General features: G+C 45.2%; 1 protein-coding gene across 1 annotated transcript in view; it reads right to left on the reverse strand.

Annotated features, from left to right (window-relative positions):
- Nucleotides 1–22,524, reverse strand: part of IL2RB (interleukin 2 receptor subunit beta) — a 66,877-nt gene that overhangs the window by 12,248 nt on the left and 32,105 nt on the right. Inside the window, exons 5-10 of the mRNA XM_066596305.1 lie at nucleotides 18,242–18,356; nucleotides 17,235–17,377; nucleotides 15,382–15,544; nucleotides 7,558–7,672; nucleotides 5,841–5,922; nucleotides 3,017–3,131 (exon numbers count right to left, since the gene is read on the reverse strand). Coding sequence (XP_066452402.1) covers nucleotides 3,017–3,131; nucleotides 5,841–5,922; nucleotides 7,558–7,672; nucleotides 15,382–15,544; nucleotides 17,235–17,377; nucleotides 18,242–18,356 — 733 coding nt within the window. The remainder of the gene's footprint in view (nucleotides 1–3,016; nucleotides 3,132–5,840; nucleotides 5,923–7,557; nucleotides 7,673–15,381; nucleotides 15,545–17,234; nucleotides 17,378–18,241; nucleotides 18,357–22,524) is intronic.

Consider the following 22,524-nt stretch of genomic DNA (forward strand, 5'->3'; position numbering starts at 1 on the left):
TGCAGCATATTGAATGGATGAGAAAACGCTAATTAATCTCAGTACTCGATCGCAGCTATCCTTCACTCATGCGATTTTATAGCACGTGCGGCCAGTGTGAAAACACATGCTCGTGTGAATGAGGCCATATGTCTAGAGATGAGCGAGCATGCACGTCCGAGCTTGGAGCTCGTTCGAGCATTAGCATACTTGAAAGTACTCGTTACTGGAGCGAGCACCACGCGGTGCTCGGTTACTCGAGGAAATTTCACCCTCTCCTCCCCCCATGTTTATTTTTTGCTAAAGTGTATGCAAAATAGTATTTTGCATACACTTTAGCAAAAAATAAACAGTGTAAAAGGAGTGCGGATGGACACGACACACACTAAATAGTTTTCAATTGAGCTGCAGCTGCTGCCGGCAGCTCCATTGAGGACAGTTGTTTGCCGGCACCCCTGAATTGCTTTTCATGAAAGGGCTTTACATATAAGCCCTTCCCTGAAAAACAATAATTTTAGTGTAAAAAAATAAAGAAAGAAAAAGAAAACTTACCTGGCCGCCGCTGCCGTGTCCCCCGCGGGGAAGCAGAACACATCTGCCGCATGCGGCAGATGTTTCTTTCATCCCCGCTAGTAAAAAAATTCCCTGCTACCTTACCTGCCACATCTGTGACAGATGCAGCAGAGGAATTCTTCAATTCCCTACCGCAGCTGTCACACATGACAGCTGAGGTAGAGGATCCTGCTGCTGGCTTCCTGTCATTGGATTTAAATATAAGCCCTTCCCTGAAAATCCAGTAAAAGTAGTGTAAAAAACAAAAAAAATAGATACTCACCTCCCTTCTGCTGCCGGGGCTCAGCCGTGTCTTCTCTCCACTGTTCCTGACTCTGTCATTCATTCGTCGAGAGCTGCCTGTGATTGGCATGAAGCCAATCACAATCAGCTCTTTCAGCAGGTGGGGATTTTCAATCCCCGCCTGTTGATAGATCAGCACTACAGAGCCGGAGACAGCGCAGAGAAGATGAGGCTGAGCCCCAGCAGCTGAAGGAAGGTGAGTATGTATTTTTTTTGTTTTTTACACTACTTTTACTGTTTTTTTAGGGAAGGGCTTATGTTTAAAGCCCTTCCATGAAATTCATTGACGGGTGCCAGCAGCAGAATCCTCTACCGCAGCTGTCATGTGTGATAGCTGCGGTAGGCAATTGAAGATTTCCTCTGCTGCATCTGTCACAGATGTGGCAGGTGCAGCAGCAGGGAATTCTTTTTACTAGCGGGGATGAAGGAAACATCTTCCACATGCGGCAGATGTTTTCTGCATCCCCGCGGGGGACACAGCAGCTGCGAAGAGGTACGTTTTTTGTTTTTGTTTTTTTACATTAAAATTCTTGTTTTTCAGGGAAGGGTGTATATGTAAAGCCCTTCCATTAAAAACAATTCAGGGGTGCCGGCAGATCATTGTTTTCAATGAAGCTGCCGTCAGCATCCGTGGAGCACTGAAAAAATGCTTGAGTCTCCCATTGACTTTAATGGGGTTCATTACTGGAAACGAGCTCTAGAGCAATACAAAAAGCTCGGCTCGAGCAACGAGCACCCGAGCATTTTGGTGCTCGGTTATCTCTACTTATATCCATCCGTCCTTTTGGCTTTGCACTGAAGACCAGCCTAGCGGCATAGTCCCGTGCCATTTCTGAATTAGCTTGGTGTTCAGTGACTGTAACTATCGTATTGGCTCTTAAAACATCTCTGGTTGAAGAAGCTTACTGTAATAGTCTTGCATTGTCTTGCATAGAAAACTAATTTTCAAATAATCAATTAGATCATTCTGAGTTGTGTGTGTGTGTGTGTGGGGGGGGGGGTACCTAGCTGGGACCGCCATCAACTTTTGGAGCAGCAAGAAGCTAAAAATGCTGTCTCTCTATAGACACCAAGGTATGCGAGTGCATTACATGCCTGACCTATTTAAGCAACTGGTAATATTGCATTTCCTCTGTGATGGCGCTCAACAAGAATTGAACACTTGCTGCCAGGTTGCCCACAAATTTTAGTTGAATGCTGAGAACATCTTGCAATGAGTTTATTTATAGAGGATCCTTCTAACAAAAAGTTCAATTAACTTCTAGCATAATGTGCTGTGTCCCAGAAAATGACCTTGACAGTGTCTTGGCATTCTGCTTGGATTACTTGGGCATGTACTGAGGGCACATACAGAGGGTGGACAAAAATATGGAAATACTGTACGAAATGCATGGGATTTTAATCATTAGCACTGAGCTGCCCTTTTGACCCCTGCTTGGCTGAGAGCTTTCCCACCACATTCGTGTTTACTTCACCTCTTGCCCTGCTCTTTGTGGTTTTGGGAGCCAGCTGGTAACAACAGTTGAGTGGCTCAAACCCCTGACCAATGGAACCTTGTTGTTCAGGCAGATGTTCACTTCTACCGAGCAGCATCTGTATCATATTACCTCCACTTAAAATCTGTCTTTACATATCTTATTGAAATATGATTTATAATCCCATGTAATTTAAGTTGTTTCCATATTTTTGCCCATCCCCCGTATTTCAGTTACTTCAGTGTAAAAATCTCAAGAACACCAGGTTATAAGCAGGCAAAGGAAACCAGAAAAGGTAGCTGAAACTGGTTATCACCAGATTATACACATACATAGTAAAATATAATTTTGTAAGTTTCCATAGCAAAATTTCTATATCCAGAAATGTGTTTCATTGATGTATCAATTTATTCTTGTTTCTACTAGATATGACTGGATTCATATAATATTACATTCTTTCTTATCTTTATCATAAATAAAGGGGGGTTGGTCATCCCATGGTTAGACTTCATTGTATCCACCCATGTGTGTTGTGTAGTTTGTGTGTCTTCCATTGGCCAATGCTAATATCCTGAATTTGGAGACATTGTGAGAGTCGAACGGAAGTCCCGTAAAGGATTTGCCCAAAATACTACTCTACCTTATCCCATGAACAAATTAACAAATCATAGCAAAGCAGTAACTGCAGTATATTAGCCAGTACTTACGATTACAAAATGGATCAAAGTAAGATAAAGCGGTAACCATCTTATTGGCATTCCCTCCAACACTGCAGTTCACGCTCACATTCATATGATGTACAACAGTCATGGCATCTCTAAACTATAGTAGAAGAAAAGAGACAGATAAATAATCCGCTAACAACCAATAACAAAGCAGCATATTGTATACCTTGAATCATTTTGAATTGATATATATATAGGGACAATGATATAATTGGATAAAAGCACAGAAGTAGCTGCTATTAATCAAAGTGGTGGCTATAATAGGGGCATTGTGGCTGCCATGAAGGCGAAAGAGGATGTGATATAAAAGCAAAGTGTTGTGTTCCTGGGACCTGTTGTTCTATACCGGTTTCCAGAAGCACATTTCCACCGTCGTGGGAAGCTTGAGCTGGCTGGCTGTGGAGTTATTCAGCCAGCCAATCACCACTGGTCTGCTGCACATATATACCAGCCCCTTCGGCTAGAGGATGCTGGTTTCCTCATTTCCCCTATGTTTGCATCCATGCATGTTTTGCATTATGGTGTGAACAGTGACATGTTCTGTGTGTCTGTGCAAGTGGCCAGACATGTGGTGTGAACAGTCCTGTTCTGCATGGTATGCATTCCCTTGTGTGTTGGTGGGAACTGTGTTCTGTTCTGCTTGGATTGTTTTGCTTTGAGGGAGAGCCAGGCCCTTTAGTTCCAGCGTGGGGCTGTCCCTGTTGGGACAATTGCCCCACTCACAGGCAGGACTCATGAGGTTGTTGTCTTATTAGAGTAGGGGCTCACTAGACAACGAGAACCCTTGTCATGGGCTCGTGGGCTTAAGTATATTGACCAAAATATGACCCAATACCTCATACCTTAGTAATTCCATCTGTTTGTGTGCAGGTATGTTAGGTGAGTGTTTTGAGTGTTTGCCAGTCATTGTGTCATGTCTGCTCATGAGTCCTGTTTGGAGTTCACTAGTTCACATATGAAGGAGACGTAATAGGACACATATGTGTCACAGCAGGAGACGTGACACAATGCCTGGGTATCAAACTCAGCAGAGCACTGAAAGAAACCTTTGTGGTAGTGTAGACTGGATAGAAAAAAAACCCAAAAGCAAACAACTATAATATTTACGGTCCATTTACACGGGACGAATGTCAGGGAAATGATGCCTGACACTCGTCCCTGTGTTTCCTCACTCCCATGCTCCTGCACGGGAGCTAGCAGAGCGGTCTCGCTAATGGAGCAGCCAGCAGGGGGGCAGGGCAGTGCAGGAGATTTCTCTCCCCTTACTCCCCCGCCCCTCTCCGTTGAGATAACACAGTGGCAGTTTACTACTGAGCGGCCGCTGTTTAAACTGAACAATGAGCGATGAGCTCATCAATGATCTTTCATGCTGCATAAACGATGAGCGACGAGCTCATTGTTCATTTTAAACAGCGGTCGTTCAGTAGTAAACTGCCACTGTGTTATCTCAATGGAGAGGGGCGGGGAAGCAAAAGAAATCTCCTGCACTGCCCCGCCCCCCTGCTGGCCGCTCCGTGAGTGAGCCAGCAATACTAGCTCCCGTGCAGGAGCACAGGAGCGAGGAAACACAGGGACGAGTGTCGGGAATCGTTTGTCCGACAGTTGTCCTGTGTAAATGGACCTTTAGAGAAACCATCAGCTATATTTTGTTAGATTTAGTAGATATTTATGCTCCTTCTAAAGGAGGCTGCACACTAAATAGAAGTAGGTTGATGGCTTAACAGCCATTGAACAAACAATTCCCTGGTGGACAATTGTTTTGCAGGTGCAGCCATATACATTTTTGTCCATATTGGCAGTTTAAACTGGCCTTACATGTTCCATGACCTTTGGCGATGGACAATTCTTTCTGGGAACATTCTTTAGTCTGTCTTTTGGCCGAAATTTTCAAATGTGGAAAAATTTTTCCAGACGATGACAATCTGTCATCGGTCAGCTAGAAAATGGTTCATTGTTGCATTCCACCTGATGAGTAATTGTTTTAGTTGAAATTGAACATTTTCAACTTTAGTCTAATGTGTATGGGCACCTTACTTGTGCCTCATCAGTACTGTATGGACCTGTCCAGTGTATGCTAGTAATATTTGGTGGTATTATGTGTTGTATATTTAGAGATATGCTATATATTCTTGTGGGTTCCATGAAAATGCTAACAGAAAAAGTGCTCGTAGAAAAAAGCCCATACCCATGAAAGCCCACAGGAAACTTGCCCGCATGGAAATTTCCCCATGTGGAAAGTTGCCCACACAGATAATTATCCACACAAAATTCGCAGCATTGCAGTGCCACAAAGTTATGGATCGGCGATATTTGAGATGCAAGGTGAGGTAAAAAAAGACAGCGTTTCAACCCCTCCGGGTCTTTGTCAACACTTAATAAAGACCCAGAAGGGTTGAAACGTTGTCTTTTTGCCTGCATGGAACAAATAAAGAGTTGGTGATTTTTTGTTTATCTCACCATGTATGCTGCCACTTCTTATATGGATTACCACAATTCCCTCTCACAGTAGGAAAAGTTAGAGTTGCCCCAAGTTCCTGACATGGGATTGCCCACATCGGGTTGACTGCTTCGCTTTTACACAAAGACTAGGGTCAGATTTCCAGTTTCCCCACTCTTGCATGTGTATGTTTGTTCTCTTAGACATTATTTTTACACGTGTGTAGACCACATTTCCTAAGCCATGCACAGACATATTATATATTTATATGCATCTCAAAATTGGGATAAAATGGACACATGGGGAGGTCAAGGTAAACTATAGTGCCCTGGATGTTTTCAAAGTCTGGTAAAATTCCTGTGTACTCACATGTTCACCATCCACAGTTAGAGTCATTACACAGCTTCTAATGTCACTACCGGGTGGAAGATTGCAGGTTCCCTTTATACGTCTGGGAGAGAGCAACATTAAATGTCAGGAGATACTGAAAGCATACATAACTATTTTTACTGATATCACACATGCAGGTGGGTAATCATGCTAATGTGAGTGTTGCACTTAAAGAGGACCTATTATGTTTCAGAGGAAGTACGAAGAGTCATTAAAAACTATACGTGTAACACTGAGCAAAACGAAGGGAGAATTAAACAGCAGTGTAACCACCATGCCCGTTGCCCCATTCTGGTTAACCCTGCTGTGTCCATGCTTTTGTCTGCCACAACCTTGAGTGGGGACTGTGTCACATACTCTGGCCTAAAAACTGTAAAACTTTAGGTTATGTTCTAACTTGAGTCAAAGGCTTTGTTAGGTGCCTCCATTCAAGATTCAGATTTTTTTTTTTGACAGGAGAAATAGAGCTGCATGCAATGCCATTTTTCCAATCAAAACAATGAACATCTTGGCAGAACCTCACGTACCCCATCATAAGCTAATGGTATCCTTGGGGGGCCACTGCTGCGACAGACCCAGCACTGAGGTGTGGTTTCCAGTTGAATCGTAATTCATGACACAGAGCCATACTGAAACATGATTTAAATAGAAGTAATTAAAACGTATTGTTGTACTTCAAGCCCTTACAGTTAACACTCCATTGAAATGTCTCTAAGTAGCATTCAATGGAGTAGCATAACCATGTTCAGACATGATCTCCAAATCATTATTTCTTAAACTGGACTCGTGGGAAGCCAATGATTCAACCGGAGATTTCCAAAGATGAAAATGGACATTACCAAACAATTGGAGGCATCGTGTTAGCACCATCTTGGCAGTTATACCACTTATCCCCAAAGCCAGCCAATACCTCATAGCCTAATTCACTATTCAGATAGATATTCTTGTTTACAATTACCAACCCACTCAGCCAATGACCTATTAATCTTATTCCTCCTGCAAGACTTCTCTTGTGTTGCACCCATTCCGTGGAACTCGGGACCATTCAAATTGTTACTAACATTACCGATTTTATAGCATACCCTGAAAACCCATTTCTTCCAGGAGGCCTGTGTCACACAATCATAGTCCTTGGCTATGTGTCTGTGTATGGTTTTCTGGCTTGGTTTCCTATTCCCAATCATTGATTTACAGACTTGTTAAAGAGTCGTACATTGATTTGAAGGAATGCTGCCATCCAATAGGTGGTCTTGCAGAAGTATTGTTCCATCTCCCTTATTTGCAGTCCGTGGCTATGCACACAATCTCACTTGGTTACAAAAGATACTTCCACTCTAGCCTGTCTTCAATTATCTACCCTTGTCGTATCACTCTGAGCCTTATATCTGTATTGGCTCAGATACTCATTGGGTGAGCTTTACTTACATTCCCATAGCAAAGACATGAGGCTGGTCAAAGTTAGCTTGGACCAATTAAGAGTAAATAACATAATCTGACTTTATTTTATATATTAAAACTCAGACATATCTGCAGCCTTGTAATCCACAGTCGCCAGGTATCATATTTCATTTTTATGGCACAATTTGGAGTTGAGCTCTCGGTGGCAACTTTAGGCAATGGAACCACTTTTTGTCTCTGAGAATAACCATATGTATTATGATGAACAATCTGCTGAACATTTAATCTCTGAACACACCTTTCATCATTAATAACATAAGCTGACACGTTGCATGCGGTTGAAGTGAACTCTCTAGTTACTTCCCATGAACAAGACACAGTTTCAAAGCTGTTGTGTGTACAGTCCAAGTGACCTGAAATGAAATAAGGCAAAAAGTTAAAGACCCCACATACAACTGAAACAAAAAAATAGATAAAAATAGGTATACAAAATATAAAAAGTATTTCTTGTTTGTTTGGCGGAAAGAGGGGCAGTGCGTCATTTACTAGTGGAAACCAATGCAGAAATTTCTCTCATGTGATGTAGTCATGGAATATGAAACCATACTTTTCCTACAATGTTGAAAAATGTTATCCATGTATATCCCATAAAAATACTTGGAAATGTCGGCTAACCTTCTGTATAATACTGAGGAATCTATTACAGATGAGCGAACGTACTCGTCCGAGTTTGAAACTCGTTCGAGTATTAGCGTGTTCGAGATGCTCGTTACTCGTGACGAGTACCACGCGATGTTCGAGTTACTTACACTTTCATCTCTGAGACGTTAGCGCGCTTTTCTGGCCAATAGAAAGACAGGGGAGGCATTACAACTTCCCCCTGCGACGTTCAAGCCCTATACCACCCCCCTGCAGTGAGTGGCTGGCGAGATCAGGTGTCACCCGAGTATAAAAATCGGCCCCTCCCGCGGCTCGCCACAGATGCGTTCTGACAGAGATCAGGGACAGTGCGGCTGGTGCCGGAGCTGCTATAGGGAGAGCGTTAGGAGTATTTTAGGCTTCAAGAACCCCAACGGTCCTTCTTAGGGCCACATCTAACCGTGTGCAGGCTGCTTTTTGCAGTGTTGCACATTTTTTTTTTTTGTATATCGGCCGTGCAGAGCATTGCGCCCTGCAGTAATTATACATAGTCCAGGGCCAGTAGTGGTGGTGAGGCAGGGACAGAAGACATATTTATTGAATATAGGCAGTGGGCCTTTCCAAAAACATTTGGGAAAAAAAATCTGTTTGGGCTGCCTGTGACTGTCCTCAGTGTACTGGGTCTGTGCTGGGGGTAGTTGTCCTCCGAATTCATACGCAGCCAGCTAAGTGTTACAGCAGGCTTGCGCAAAATTATTTCCTGGCTCTGTGTTGGCTGTTACATCACCGCTGTATTCCAGTCCACAGTGCAACAGTCTGCAGTTATTTTACATACTCCAGGGCCAGTAGTGGTGAGGCAGGGACAGAAGGCATATTTATTGAATATAGGCAGTGGGCCTTTCCAAAAACATTTGGGAAAAAAATCTATTTGGGCTGCCTGTGACTGTCCTCAGTGTACTGGGTCTGTGCTGGGGGTAGTTGTCCTCCTAATTCGTACGCAGCCAGCTAAGTGTTACAGCAGGCTTGCGCAAAATTATTTCCTGGCTCTGCTGTGCGTTCCGTAAGCGAAGTCAGCCTCCAACCACAGGCCAATAAGTGGCACATTTAATTACAGCGTTCTGTTTCTGCACTACTGGTAATACAGCATGCTGAAGGGTGGGGGTAGGCCTGGAGGACATGGACGCGGGCGAGGACGCGGAGGCCCAAGTCAGGGTGTGGGCACAGGCCGAGCCAGTGCGGTGGCCAGGGGTAGAGGCAGGGCCAGACTGAATAATCCACCAACTGTTTCCCAAAGCGCCCCCTCGTGCCATGCCACCCTGCAGAGGTCAAGGTGCTCTACGGTGTGGCAGTTTTTCACAGAGACGCCTGACGACCGACGAACAGTGGTGTGCAACCTTTGTCGCGCCAAGATCAGCTGGGGAGCCACCACCACCAGCATGCGCAGGCATATGATGGCCAAGCACCTCACAAGGTGGGACGAAGGCCATTCACCGCCTCCGGTTTGCGCCACTGCCTCTCCCCCTGTGCCCCAACCTGCCACTGAGATCCAACCCCCCTCTGAGGACACAGGCACTACCGTCTGCTGGCCTGCACCCACACCCTCACCTCCGCTGTCCCCGGCCCCATCCAGCAATGTCTCTCAGCGCAGCTACCAGACGTCGCTAGCGCCACTGTTTGAGCGCAAGCGCAAGTACGCCGCCACGCACCCGCGCGCTCAAGCGTTAAACGTGCACATTGCCAAATTGATCAGCCTGGAGATGCTGCCGTATAGGCTTGTGGAAACGAAGGCTTTCAAAAGCATGATGGCGGCGGGGGCCCCGCGCTACTCGGTTCCCAGTTGCCACTACTTTTCCCGATGTGCCGCCCCAGCCCTGCACGACCACGTCTCCCGCAACATTGTACGCGCCCTCACCAACGTGGTTACTGCCAAGGTCCACTTAACAACGGACACGTGGACAAGCACAGGCGGGCAGGGCCACTATATCTCCCTGACGGCACATTGGGTGAATTTAGTGGAGGCTGGGACCGAGTCAGAGCCTGGGACCGCTCATGTCCTACCCACCCCCAGAATTGCGGGCCCCAGCTCGGTGCTGGTATCTGCGGTGGTGTATGCTTCCTCCACTAAACCACCCTCCTCCTCCTCCTCCTCCTCCTCCAACGCAACCTGTCTCGCAATCAAGATGTGTCAGCAGCAGCAGCACGTCGCCAGCAGTCGGTGTCGCGCGGCGTGGCAGCACAGCGGTGGGCAAGCGTCAGCAGGCCGTGCTGAAACTACTCAGCTTAGGAGAGAAGAGGCACACGGCCCACGAACTGCTGCAGGGTCTGACAGAGCAGACCGACCGCTGGCTTTCGCCGCTGAGCCTCCAACCGGGCATGGTCGTGTGTGACAACGGCCGTAACCTGGTGGCGGCTCTGCAGCTCGGCAGCCTCACGCACGTGCCATGCCTGGCCCATGTCTTTAATTTGGTGGTTCAGCGCTTTCTGAAAAACTACCCACACTTGTCATAACTGCTCGGAAAGGTGCGCCGGGTCAGCGCACATTTCCACAACTCCAAGACGGACGCTGCCACCCTGCGGACCCTGCAACATCGGTTTAATCTGCCAGTGCACCGACTGCTGTGCGACGTGCCCACACGGTGGAACTCTACGCTCCACATGTTGGCCAGGCTCTATGAGCAGCGTAGAGCTATAGTGGAATACCAACTCCCACATGGGCGGCGTAGTGGGAGTCAGCCTCCTCAATTCTTTACAGAAGAGTGGGCCTGGTTGGCAGACATCTGCCAGGTCCTTGGAAACTTTGAGGAGTCTACCCAGATGGTGAGCGGGGATGCTGCAATCATTAGGGTCACCATTCCTCTGCTATGCCTCTTGAGAAGTTCCGTGCAAAGCATAAAGGCAGACGCTTTGCACTCGGAAATGGAGGCGGGGGAAGACAATATGTCGCTGGATAGTCAGAGCACCCTCATGTCTATATCTCAGCGCGTTGTGGAGGAGGAGGAGGGGGAGGAGCATGAGGAGGAGGGGGAAGAGACAACTTGGCCCACTGCTGAGGGTACCCATGCTGCTTGCCTGTCATCCTTTCATCGTGTATGGCCGGAGGAGGAGGAGGATCCTGAAAGTGATCTTCCTAGTGAGGACAGCCATGTGTTGCGTACAGGTACCCTGGCACACATGGCTGACTTCATGTTAGGATGCCTTTCTCGTGACCCTCGCGTTACACGCATTCTGGCCACTACGGATTACTGGGTGTACACACTGCTCTATCCACGGTATAAGGAGAACCTTTCCACTCTCATTCCCGAAGAGGAAAGGGGTTCGAGAATGATGCTATACCACAGGACCCTGGTGGACAAACTGATGGTAAACTTCCCATCCGACAGCGCTAGTGGCAGAAGGCGCAGTTCCGAGGGCCAGGTAGCAGGGGAGGCGCAGAGATCAGGCAGCATGTACAGCGCAGGCAGGGGAACATTCTCCAAGGCCTTTGCCAGCATTATGGCTCCCCAGCAAGACTGTGTCACCGCTCCCCAGTCAAGGCTGAGTTGGCGGGAGCACTGTAAAAGGATGGTGAGGGAGTACGTAGCCGATCGCACGACCGTCCTCGGTGACGCCTCTGCCCCCTACAACTACTGGGTGTCGAAGCTGGACACGTGGCCTGAACTCGCGCTGTATGCCCTGGAGGTGCTTGCTTGTCCTGAGGCTAGCTTCTTGTCAGAGAGGGTGTTTAGTGCGGCTGGGGGAATCATCACGGATAAGCGTACCCGCCTGTCAACCGACAGTGCCGACAGGCTTACACTCATCAAGATGAACAAAGCCTGGATTTCCCCAGACTTCTGTTCTTCACCAGCGGACAGCAGCGATACCTAAGCAATACGTAGGCTGCAACCGCGGATGGAAGCATCGTTCTCTATCACCATCAAAAACAGGGACATTTTTGCTTCATCAATTTGTGTATAATATCCCTCCTCCTCCTCCTGCTCCTCCTCCTGAAACCTCACGTAATCACGCCGAACGGGCAATTTTTCTTAGGCCCACAAGGCTCAGTCATATAATTTTTCTAAACAATTTTTATACGCTTTAATGCTCATTAAAGCGTTGAAACTTGCACCTGAACCAATTTTTATTTTAACTGGGCTGCCTCCAGGCCTAGTTACCAATTAAGCCACATTAACCAAAGCGATTAATGGGTTTCACCTGCCCTCTTGGTTGGGCATGGGCAATTTTTCTGAGGTACATTAGTACTGTTGGCACAACAATTTTTTGGGGCCCTCGCCTACAGTGTAATCCAATTAATTTTTTGCCCACCTGCATTACAGCTGACGTTACATCAGCTGTGCTGGGCACTGCAATGGGATATATTTATGTACCGCCGGTGGGTTCCAGGGAGCCACCCATGCTGTCGGTCCACACGGAGTTGTAACTCCATGTGTCCACTTCTAAAGAACCCCAGTCTGACTGGGGCATGCAGTGTGGGCCGAAGCCCACCTGCATTAAACATGACATTACCTCAGCTGTGATGGGCAATGCTATGGGATATATTTATGTGCTGCCGGTGGCTTCCTGGCACCCACCAATGCTGTCGGTCCACAGGGACTTCCCAATAGGGAGTTGTACCTGCCTGTGTCTATGAATTAAAAAGCCCGGTCAGGTTGGGGCATGCAGTGTGGGCCGAAGCCCACCTGCATTTAATCTGACGTTAGCTCTGCTGTCCAGGGCACTGCAATGGGATACATTTATGTACAGCCGGTGGGTTCCAGGGAGCCACCCATGCTGTGGGTGCACACGGAATTCCCATTGCGGAGTTGGGGATTCCCAGTTGTACCTGCCTGTGACTATTTATAAAGAACCGCGGTCTGACTGGGGCATGCAGACACCTTGACAGAATGAATAGTGTGTGGCACATAGGTTCCCCATTGCTATGCCCACGTGTGCAGCTCCTGATGGCGGTGGCACAGGATTATATTTCTCATTGCTTCTGTACAGCATTGTGGGCTATCGCCCCGCCCCTTTTAAAGAGGGTCGCTGCCTAGCCGTGCCATCCCTCTGCAGTGTGTGCCTGCGGTTCCTCCTCATGGCAGACGCACTTATAAATAGACATGAGTGTGGCGTGGCATGAGGGTAGCTGAAGGCTGCGCAGGGACAATTTGGTGTGCGCTGTGGACACTGGGTCGTGCGGGGGGGTTGGGCAGCATGTAACCCAGGGGAAATGGCAGCGGAGTGTCATGCAGGCAGTGATTGTGCTTTGTTGGAGGTAGTGTGGTGCTTAGCTAAGGTATGCATTGCTAATGAGGGCTTTTCAGAAGTAAAAATTGTTGGGAGGGGGGGGCCCACTCTTGCCGCTATTGTGGCTTAATAGTGGGACCTGGGAACTTGAGATGCAGCCCAACATGTAGCCCCTCGCCTGCCCTATCCGTTGCTGTGTTGTTCCCATCACTTTCTTGAATTGCCCCGATTTTCACAAATGGAAATCTTAGCGAGCATCGGCGATGTACAAAAATGCTTGGGTCGCCCATTGACTTAAATGGGGTTCGTTACTCGAAACGAACCCTCGAGCATCGCGAAAATTTCGTCCCGAATAACGAGCACCCGAGTATTTTGGTGCTCGCTTATCTCTAGAATCTATGTAATTTCACCCCTTTTATGAGACTGGCAATTTTAAGGTTCTTGCCTTTCCATATTCTGACAATCGCAGCTATTTTTACCTTTATGTCAATATGGTTGTATGACTGCTATTTAAAGTAATCATTTCAGTGTACTTCAGGGTTATTTCGAGTTTGTAGAAAAAAGCAATTACACTAAGGGCATACATTCCATAGAGGCATGCCATGTGGCTGAAATGAGTCTCATGGTAAGTGGGGACTGGCAATCTTTGGTTCGACTCCCTTTGCTATTGGGTAGCTGGAACAAGTGCAGGACTTCCCTCTCAAGAAGGACTGAATTGCTCAAAAACAAGGTCGTTGGGAAATGGCTAAAGGTATATAGAAAAAAATAGAGGGAGAGACAAATGCAAGACCTTTCTGTCCTGGGTGCTAATTCCAGTTCCTTAATATGGGCACATCCTTATCTTTACTATGGGCCCCCTCTCTTCTATGTACATCATTGAATTACACAATGTTTGTACAGCTTTCATTGTGCATCCTAAAGGGGTCTTCAGGACGAAAACTATTGATGACCTATCTTCAAAATAGTCTATCAATAGTTAATTGCTGGGGACCCGCCTGTCGGGGGTCCCTGGCAATCACCTAATCACCTGGCCCACTGTCAGTGCAGAGGGCTGGACATGTATTATAGGGAATGGAAATGGAAGTGGCTAGCTAGCTTCACTCCCATTGAAGTCAGTGGGAGCTGAAGCAACTATTACACTTCAGCATCTATCCTCGGGGTTGGAAGTGCCAGAAGTGTAAAACTCAGCTTCAGTGAAGCCAGCTTGGGCACATTCGCTCTTGTCTTCTATGTCGCATGTCCGGCCTGCTGCACTGACAGTGGGGTAGGAGATCAGCTCATAGCCGGGAAATCTGAGTAGCAAATCAGTAGCTATTAACTATTAGATTTTTCCCAGAAAACCCCTTTAAGGAATGGGTTAACTTTATTGTACAGGTTGCTATGGCTATGTGAATACTAAATAGGTTATTTGTAGAGATGAGCGAACGTACTCGTTACGAGTACTTACGCACCCGAGCACCGCCATTTTCGAGTACAGCAGTACTCGCGCGTAAAGATTCGGGGGGCACCGTGGCGGCACGGGGGGTAGCAGTGGGGAGTGGGGGGGAGAGGGAGAGAGAGAGGGCTCCCCCCTGTTCCCCGCTGCTCCCCCCCGCACCGCCGCGCCTCTCCCAGCCCCCCGGCGCCCCCCGAATCTTTACGCCCGAGTACTGAAGTACTCGAAAATGGCGGTACTCGGGTGCGTAAGTACTCATTACGAGTACGTTCGCTCATCTCTAGTTATTTGCCTTTTTTGTGCTAATTTTTGTTATCTGTTTCTTTCAACTTTGTTTACTAAAACCAGTCAATCAGTTAATTCATTCAGTTATTTGCAGTTAGACTCTTACTTTTGAGCATTCTTTCTAATACATAGTATGTTACTTTATTGTGAAAACAAACTGCATTTTTTGTGGCTTTTTTAGTTTTTTTCTTTGCAATTTTTTTTCTTTTCATAGAGAATCCTGTAAAAAAAATGATAGACCCAGAGCACACTATGAATTTGAAACTGCATGGATCGAAAAGGAACACAGCAAAAGTAAGAAAACGATGCATTATTTCTGGGGCTTTTCATATTTTGCTATTGACCTACTGCAAACATCTGGATGCAGTGTTTTGATGCAAAGAAAAAAGAATTCGCTCAGGTGTGAAAGAGGCCGAGTCTGAGTTCCATACAAAACTGAAAGTCTGCACCAGAATCTGCAATGGAATGATGTAGCTGGCCTACAACATTACAGGCCTACAGCATACATAGAAATGTGAACAGAATAGAGATTGACATTGATACCTTCAGGAGGAGTTGCCCATCGTGCAGGCTTGCCCCATTCACTCCATCTGTCTCCTGGAAAATTTGTCTGCTTCACTCGCACTCTGGCTTCATACTGAGTGTGAGGATTTAGGAGTGTCAGGATATAGGAGTTGACATTTTTAACTTTGGCATTTTGGGAATTCTAAGGAAGAAAGACAATTTCCTGTAAGTCCATAAGAATATGCATCTTGTCAGGGCTCGAACTGCATTCCAGTTGGCAGCTCTCTCCGCTAAAACTTGGACAGTTTGTTTGCTAAAACTTAGCCTTGTTCTGTATTCCCCCTGATCTAGTTCCTGCCTTTCTGTCCTGGCCCTGCACTGCCGCTAATTAGGATTCTCTATAAAAGCTTGGTCTTGCCACTCCCTCTTTGCATGATTATTCTGCTTCACAGAACGTTTAGTCAAGCTCCACGTTAACTGCTCTTCCGCTATTCCTGCAAAGGCTACTCGATAATGACTCCTGGCTTCCACCTGACTACGCCTCCTGCCTCATCCTTTTGTACCATCAATGTGACTGCCCGATAACGACTCCTGGCTTCCAGCTGACTACGCTTGCTGCTTCATGCATTGTACTGCAAACATCACTACCTGCTGACGACCTCTAGTTTGGCTACTATACCCGTGGTTCCTATTTAGTGTCAGTAAGACGTTACACATCTATTACATATCCTAGTTACAGATGACCATCAACTTATTAAGAATGTTTAGTACAGTCTGAGCTCAGGATCACGTTTGCTGGGGTCAAAAAACACATTTTACTTCCATCCAACTTCAAAGTCAAGCGGCAAGGAGCAGGTTTCAGTTGACACCTGGTCAGATTTATTGATAAGGTTGCAAGCAAAAACAAAACAAAGCAGGAACAAAAGTAAATTCTAGGCTGTTCAGCACTAACTTTACAAAGTGTAACCCCCTCTATAACCTGGAGAACTTCTCCCTGCCAACTTACAAAACACGCTTGGCTACCTTACAGTACTCACAGTTAACATTTGAGTCTCCCACAGAAAGGTTTTCTGTGTAACCAGGAGAAGCAACTCGCTATTCACTTAGCTGCTTTAAATATTCTCCCACTGGATTAATAAACTGTCACGTCCGCCAGTCGCACCTCGCTCAATAGACGGACACAAGGATGGTATTGCGTTCAAACAGGATGCGTTGGAGCAGACGTAAGATACTACACCAATGAACACCAAAGGGAAGAACTGCGCACTGAACTCATGGGCAGACATAACATAAGGACTGCCAACCAAAACATGTACCAAACATACCTGCACACCTAACCAGATGAAATACATACAGTACGAGGTATTAGTTTGGACTTTGGCCAAGATATGTAAGCCCATGAGCCCACCAACAAGGGTCCTTGTTGTCTCGTGGGTACCTACTCAAACAAGACGACTTCCACATGAAACCTGCCCGAACGCAAGGTGATCATCCCGATATGGACAGTCTCACACTGGAACCTAGGGACCTGCCGCACCTGAGATGGCAAACGATCCACAGCAGGACAAGGCACAGCTCACTCCAACACACTATTTGCATGCAAGACAGAAGAGGACTGTTCATACACCTTGTCTGGCCACCTGCACAGACCCAATGAACACATCACTGTTCACACATAACACAGAACAAACATGCAATGGTGAAGGGAAACTCAGCATCCACTAGCCATAGGGGCTAGTATGTTTGAGCAGCACACCAGTGGAATTGGCTGGTTGGAGAAATCCCCACCCAGTCAGATCAATTAACCCACAGATGTGGAGCTGTGGTGTTGGAAACCCATAAACAACAACAGGTCCCAGCAGCAAATCTGACATAAGCAAGCCATTTCTTACCTGCCATAATTGATTTACAGGTTTGTATTGGATTTCAGCTTCTATATTTTTTAGATCACTCCTGTGACTTATGTTCCATGTGAGTTCCCACACACAGTAGCTTATCATTATGATGTTCATAGACACAGGTGGATCCAGGAGCACTGCAGAAATAATTTATATATAAATAGATTAAAAAATGACTGCTAATTTAAAACCAAGTTGAGGGCCATGTTAAAAAAAGATGTCTATATGGTCTGTCTGTCTGTTTTTTGAAGGAAACAGTATGAGTCAGGTTGGACTCTTTGCCCATTTTGTATAGTCTTTTTTTTATCAGATAAACTCTTGAATAAAACAGCACCAGGCTTTTTTTTGGAATGCAGTTAAAGTGTAGCAGCACTTTCTAATAACTTTTGACATGTCATGGGAACATGTCAAAAGTTTTGATTGCTGGGGGTTCAGGTGCTGAGATTCCGATCGATTGCTAGAATGAGCCAGCTGAAACATTTGTCTGAGTGCTGTCATGGCTTGCTAACGGAAGACGGGAACATGGACTCTCTATTGAGTCTGTCTCCAGCTAGCAAGCAGTGACAGTGTTCGGATGAGAACTTTAGCTGACTCGTTCTAGCAATCAGTGTAGATCTCAGCACATAAACCCCCAGTGATCACAAAATGACCTGTCAAAACTATGACCTGTCAAAAGTTTTTTAACAAGTAGTGTTACACTTTTAGGCTTTTATTAATTTCATAGTAATATTATGGATTCCACCATATTTGTAGCCCACGAGGAGGCTTCGAATAGGAGAAAGCTATCAGCTGTCAAGTTGCACCAAATTTATTATGCCACGTGGATCCTACAACACTGTCAGTAAATCTTTCCCATTTCCTTTTGTACCAGAGCATTTCCAAAGTGGATCATTTGATATGCCATTTCTTAATCTTTAATGTATTGTATCATGGCTTTTATAAATAAGAATTTCAAAGTTAACACATTAGACTTCATATAGAACAATAGCTATAGTACTTACAATTATGATATGCAGAGAAGTCAGATAGGAATATGACACTTGTATTTCCTTCTAGACCACTGCTACAGATCACACTTATGTTTAATTTATGGTCAACGGTCAAGATATCTTTGACCTAAAGCCAAGAAATAAAACAGACGATAGACTTTTAGTCAGTGAAAATAATTATTTAGTACAGCAATTAGGCAAAAACATAGAAAACATATAACTGCACTAAAAAAATTCAATTGCTTACGTAATGATATCAGCATTAAAAATTACCAAATTTAGAGTGTCCGGTATATAATATTAAAGAGAAAGTAATATTCAGTATTTCAATATTTGGAATTTCTGGATCAAAAACTAACTTTAACCTCATCATTCATGACCTACTTTTTCTTTTTAGGCCCCTCAGAATCCTTTGGACACTCACCCTCATGACTGTAAGAGTAGATGTGACTTTAAACTACTCTATTTTGACCAAGTTAGAGTACATAAACCTTGACCTGTTCCGGTCGCATTCACATGGCCAACAAAATTGCGCGATTTTCTTGCAATGCGACAATGCTACAAATTGCATGTATGTAAAGCCCATGCTTTCCTATGGGTTCCTTCACATTAGCAATGTTTTATAGGCTGCTACATTGTGAGAAAAAAAATCACAGCATGCTGAATATTGTCGCGATTTGCCATGTTTTGTAGTCCATGTTTCCCTATGGACCCTTCCTTTGTGTTGCATCGCATCGCACGAAAACAAGGTTTTTGTGCAATGCAATTATTACAGTAGGAAATCCTACTGTTTCTCCTAAAATAATCCCTGGCTGCATTAAAAAAAAAATAAAAATACACCACCTAACAGCCGCTGTCCGCTCTGTCGCACTTCTCCTCCGAAGCTCTGTCACACTTGTCTGCAAGTCTTCAGCCGCTGCTTCCTGGTCAGAGGGTTCAAAAATCCCACCTCCAGGAAGCACTGGCTCTGATTGGTTCTCGAGTGCCATGGCTCAGCCAATCACTACAGCGCTCGATGAACCATTGACAGCCATTCAATGTCATGGCTCTGATTGGTTCTCAAGCGCTGCAGCTTAGTTAATCAGAGCCAGCGCTTCCTGGAGGCAGGATTTTTGAACACCTTAACCAGAAAGCGTTGGCTGAAGACTGCAAACAAGTGTGTCAGAGCTTTGGAAAAGTGTAAAAGTGCGGTAGAGCGGACAGCGCCTGTTAGGTAATGCATAGATTTGTTTTTTTTTTAAATGTAGCTAGGGCTTATTTTAGGGTAGGGCCTATATTTCAAGCCCACCTCCCTGAAAATCCTGGCAAAAGAGCCCTACAAAGTTATCGCACTGAACACAGCTGTAATATCGCTGCAATTTTCTTGCGGCTATATCACTGTCACCTGTGTGAAAGAGGCCTTAATTCCATAAATTCTAGAGATGTTATAAGTTGTATTTAATTATCTAAATACTGAGTGTTCTAAACAATTGTCCTTGGCAGTGTATGTGTGTCTATGGTCTAATCAATCGTCCTTGCAGGTGTATTTGACTTATCCCCAACTTATGATAATGAACTGTTTTTCAACTAGATATTAAAACTTGCATTTCATGACGAATCTCTTTGTATTTGTAATCATGCCTCGACATATATTAGCGTTCTCTCTAGCTTATATACTGGATGTCTTATTTCAAGGTTTTCATGTTTTCACTTTGATTATTTTAGAGCACTTGATTTATGCTCACTCGTGTGTGTGATTCCTTGCTCTTCTCTGTTGCACACTGTCCCACTCGAGAGAGGACTCTCCCCGAGCTCACTACTACAACAATGCTGCATTCCCATCTCATAGTGATCCTTCTTCCTTATTGTTTATTTTTCTGTCTCCTTCATCCTTTCACCTAAGCTGCAGCATCTGAAGATATACATAAAGAACAGGGTGCCCAATGGCAAAAACACAAAGAAGATCTTCTGTATCATCCAAGTGCTAAACCCTTCTGTTTGTCGGGGACTGACATTTACAGAATGTCAGTCCCCAACACATAGAAGGGTTTAACACTTGGTCACTGCTTTCACAACCCTCACTGGAGAAACAGATGGCTTACGTCTCTTTCTCTTTAGTTTGCTGATGTTACAATGCCAGTACACAGAAAGAGCTCAATGGTTCACACTAAAGGCACACAAAACGATATAGTTCAGATTCCTACAATCCATCAAGAATCTGATCAATTATCGTTCAGTGTAAACACATGCACCGAATGAACGACGAATGAGAAGTCATTCACTTCTCATTCGTTGTTCAGTTTGTGCATGCAGAAAACTGAATAACGTATCGTTCCATGTAAACAGGCAGTCGGTCACTTATGAAGGATTACCTGATTACTGTGAACGGAGGCGGGCGGTATGGAACAATCCCCGCTGCTCTGCCTCCATTCAACCAGTGATGGTCGTTCTTGTGTAAAAGCACAGAAATGATTATATCACTGGGAGGGCCTGTTGGGCATCTGTTGGTCGACAGATCATCCCGTGTGAAAGCACCCTAAGGCCTCTTTAACACGAGCGTTATTTTAACGCAGAGTAGACGCGTAAAAAAATCATATCTAAAAGAACCAATGGTTTCTTTTAGATAAACGATTTTTTGACATGCCTAAAAAAATCGCGCGCCAAAAGATAGTATAATAGGCGTTTTTTTTTTAAACACTATTTCTCTCTGTCAAAAGAATTGGATTCATATTCGTGCTTCTTACAACACACAAATCTCGCGTGATTTTCTTGTCCGTTTGAAGCCGGCCTAAATGTCACGGAAGGAAAAACGCAGCAAAAATAATTTTAGTAGCTAAAGAAAAAAAAATAGGGCAGTAAAACCACCACATGGGTAAAATCCCTAAAACGTGTCTGGTCCTTTAGGTGCAAAATGGCCTGGTCCTTAAGGGGTTAAACACTCATTCACTCAGGCAAACGTAAATCATGCATTTCACGTTGTGTGTAGAAGGCCTTTTAGTCATACATTACCAGGTGCAGTAATGCAGGTAGAATCATATGTGATGATAAGCCACGCCTCTAACCACACCCACTTTTACCTTGGCTGCTATTTTTTGGTGACAGCACTTATAGCACAGACCGTCAATCCCAATCCTGACCCTCTTACAATCATGCTAAACATCCTTATGAATGGTGGCATGTGAATTCTGAGACTACTGGAGGGTGCAGGTAGGGCTGGGAGATTTTGTCAGAAATTTAATTCTCAGTAGTTTTCCGTGCTTTTCTTCAGTTTTTTAATTCATTTTCTCTATTTTCATTTTTATTACCAAACAAGTTATGGCTTTGTTCCCACCTGCATCAAAGGTTCCATGTAGAGCCTCTGGCACAAACTCCTGGGCAAAATGATGCCGCATGCTGTGTTACTTTGTCCAGAAGAATGCCAGATGGCCCCCATTGTAGCACTGACTACTACTACTACTCCTGACACTCATATGCTGGAACCAGCACTTCAGTTATTTCTGTTTTTCGGCTCTTAGGGCGCCCACCCACTGGCGTTTGCGATTTTGGTGCGTGAAAAACACTGCGTTTTCGCGGCGTTTTCGCGGCTTTTCCATTAATTTCCATTGACTTTCATGGGTGCATTAGGAGAAAAATAAGGACACATATGCAACTGACAGTTCCTATGTTAAAAAACGCAACGCAACGCAAAACGCCAGTGGACAGGAGTACATTCAATTCTAATGGCTCTGCAGGAAAAACGCAAAACGCAAAGAAAAAAAAATCGCCAGTGGGTGGGCGCCCTTAGGGCGAGCACCCACTGGCGTTTTTTTACCTGCGTTTTGCGTTTTGCGTTTTTCCTGCACAGGCATAGAGATAACATGTGTTCCTGTCCACTGGCGTTTTTTTTGCGTTGCGTTTGCGTTTTTAACATAGGAACTGTCAGTTGCATATGTGTCCTTATTTTTCTCCATGGAAATTAATGGAAAAGCCGCGAAAACGCCGCGAAAACGCCGCGAAAAACGCCGCGAAAACGGCGCGAAAACGCGGCGTTTTTTTCCCGCGGAAAACGCAAACGCCAGTGGGTGCTCGCCCTTATGATGGAGCTGGATAATGGAAATGATAACGCAGGTGTGACCCAAGCCGACAAGAATACCTGCACACTTTTTTTTTTTTGACAAAAGGCAAATGCATGCTGAGCAATTCCTGAATATTTACTGATTATGAGAACTGCATGGGACAATTCTAATAACCAGTACACATTAAAGAATTGCTGTGCATGCACTTCCCTTATGCAAAAGAATGGGGTATGGGATGCGAATATTATACACATGTGAAAC

This window comes from Eleutherodactylus coqui, chromosome 3, assembly GCF_035609145.1.
Source record: "Eleutherodactylus coqui strain aEleCoq1 chromosome 3, aEleCoq1.hap1, whole genome shotgun sequence".
Lineage (NCBI taxonomy): Eukaryota > Metazoa > Chordata > Amphibia > Anura > Eleutherodactylidae > Eleutherodactylus > Eleutherodactylus coqui.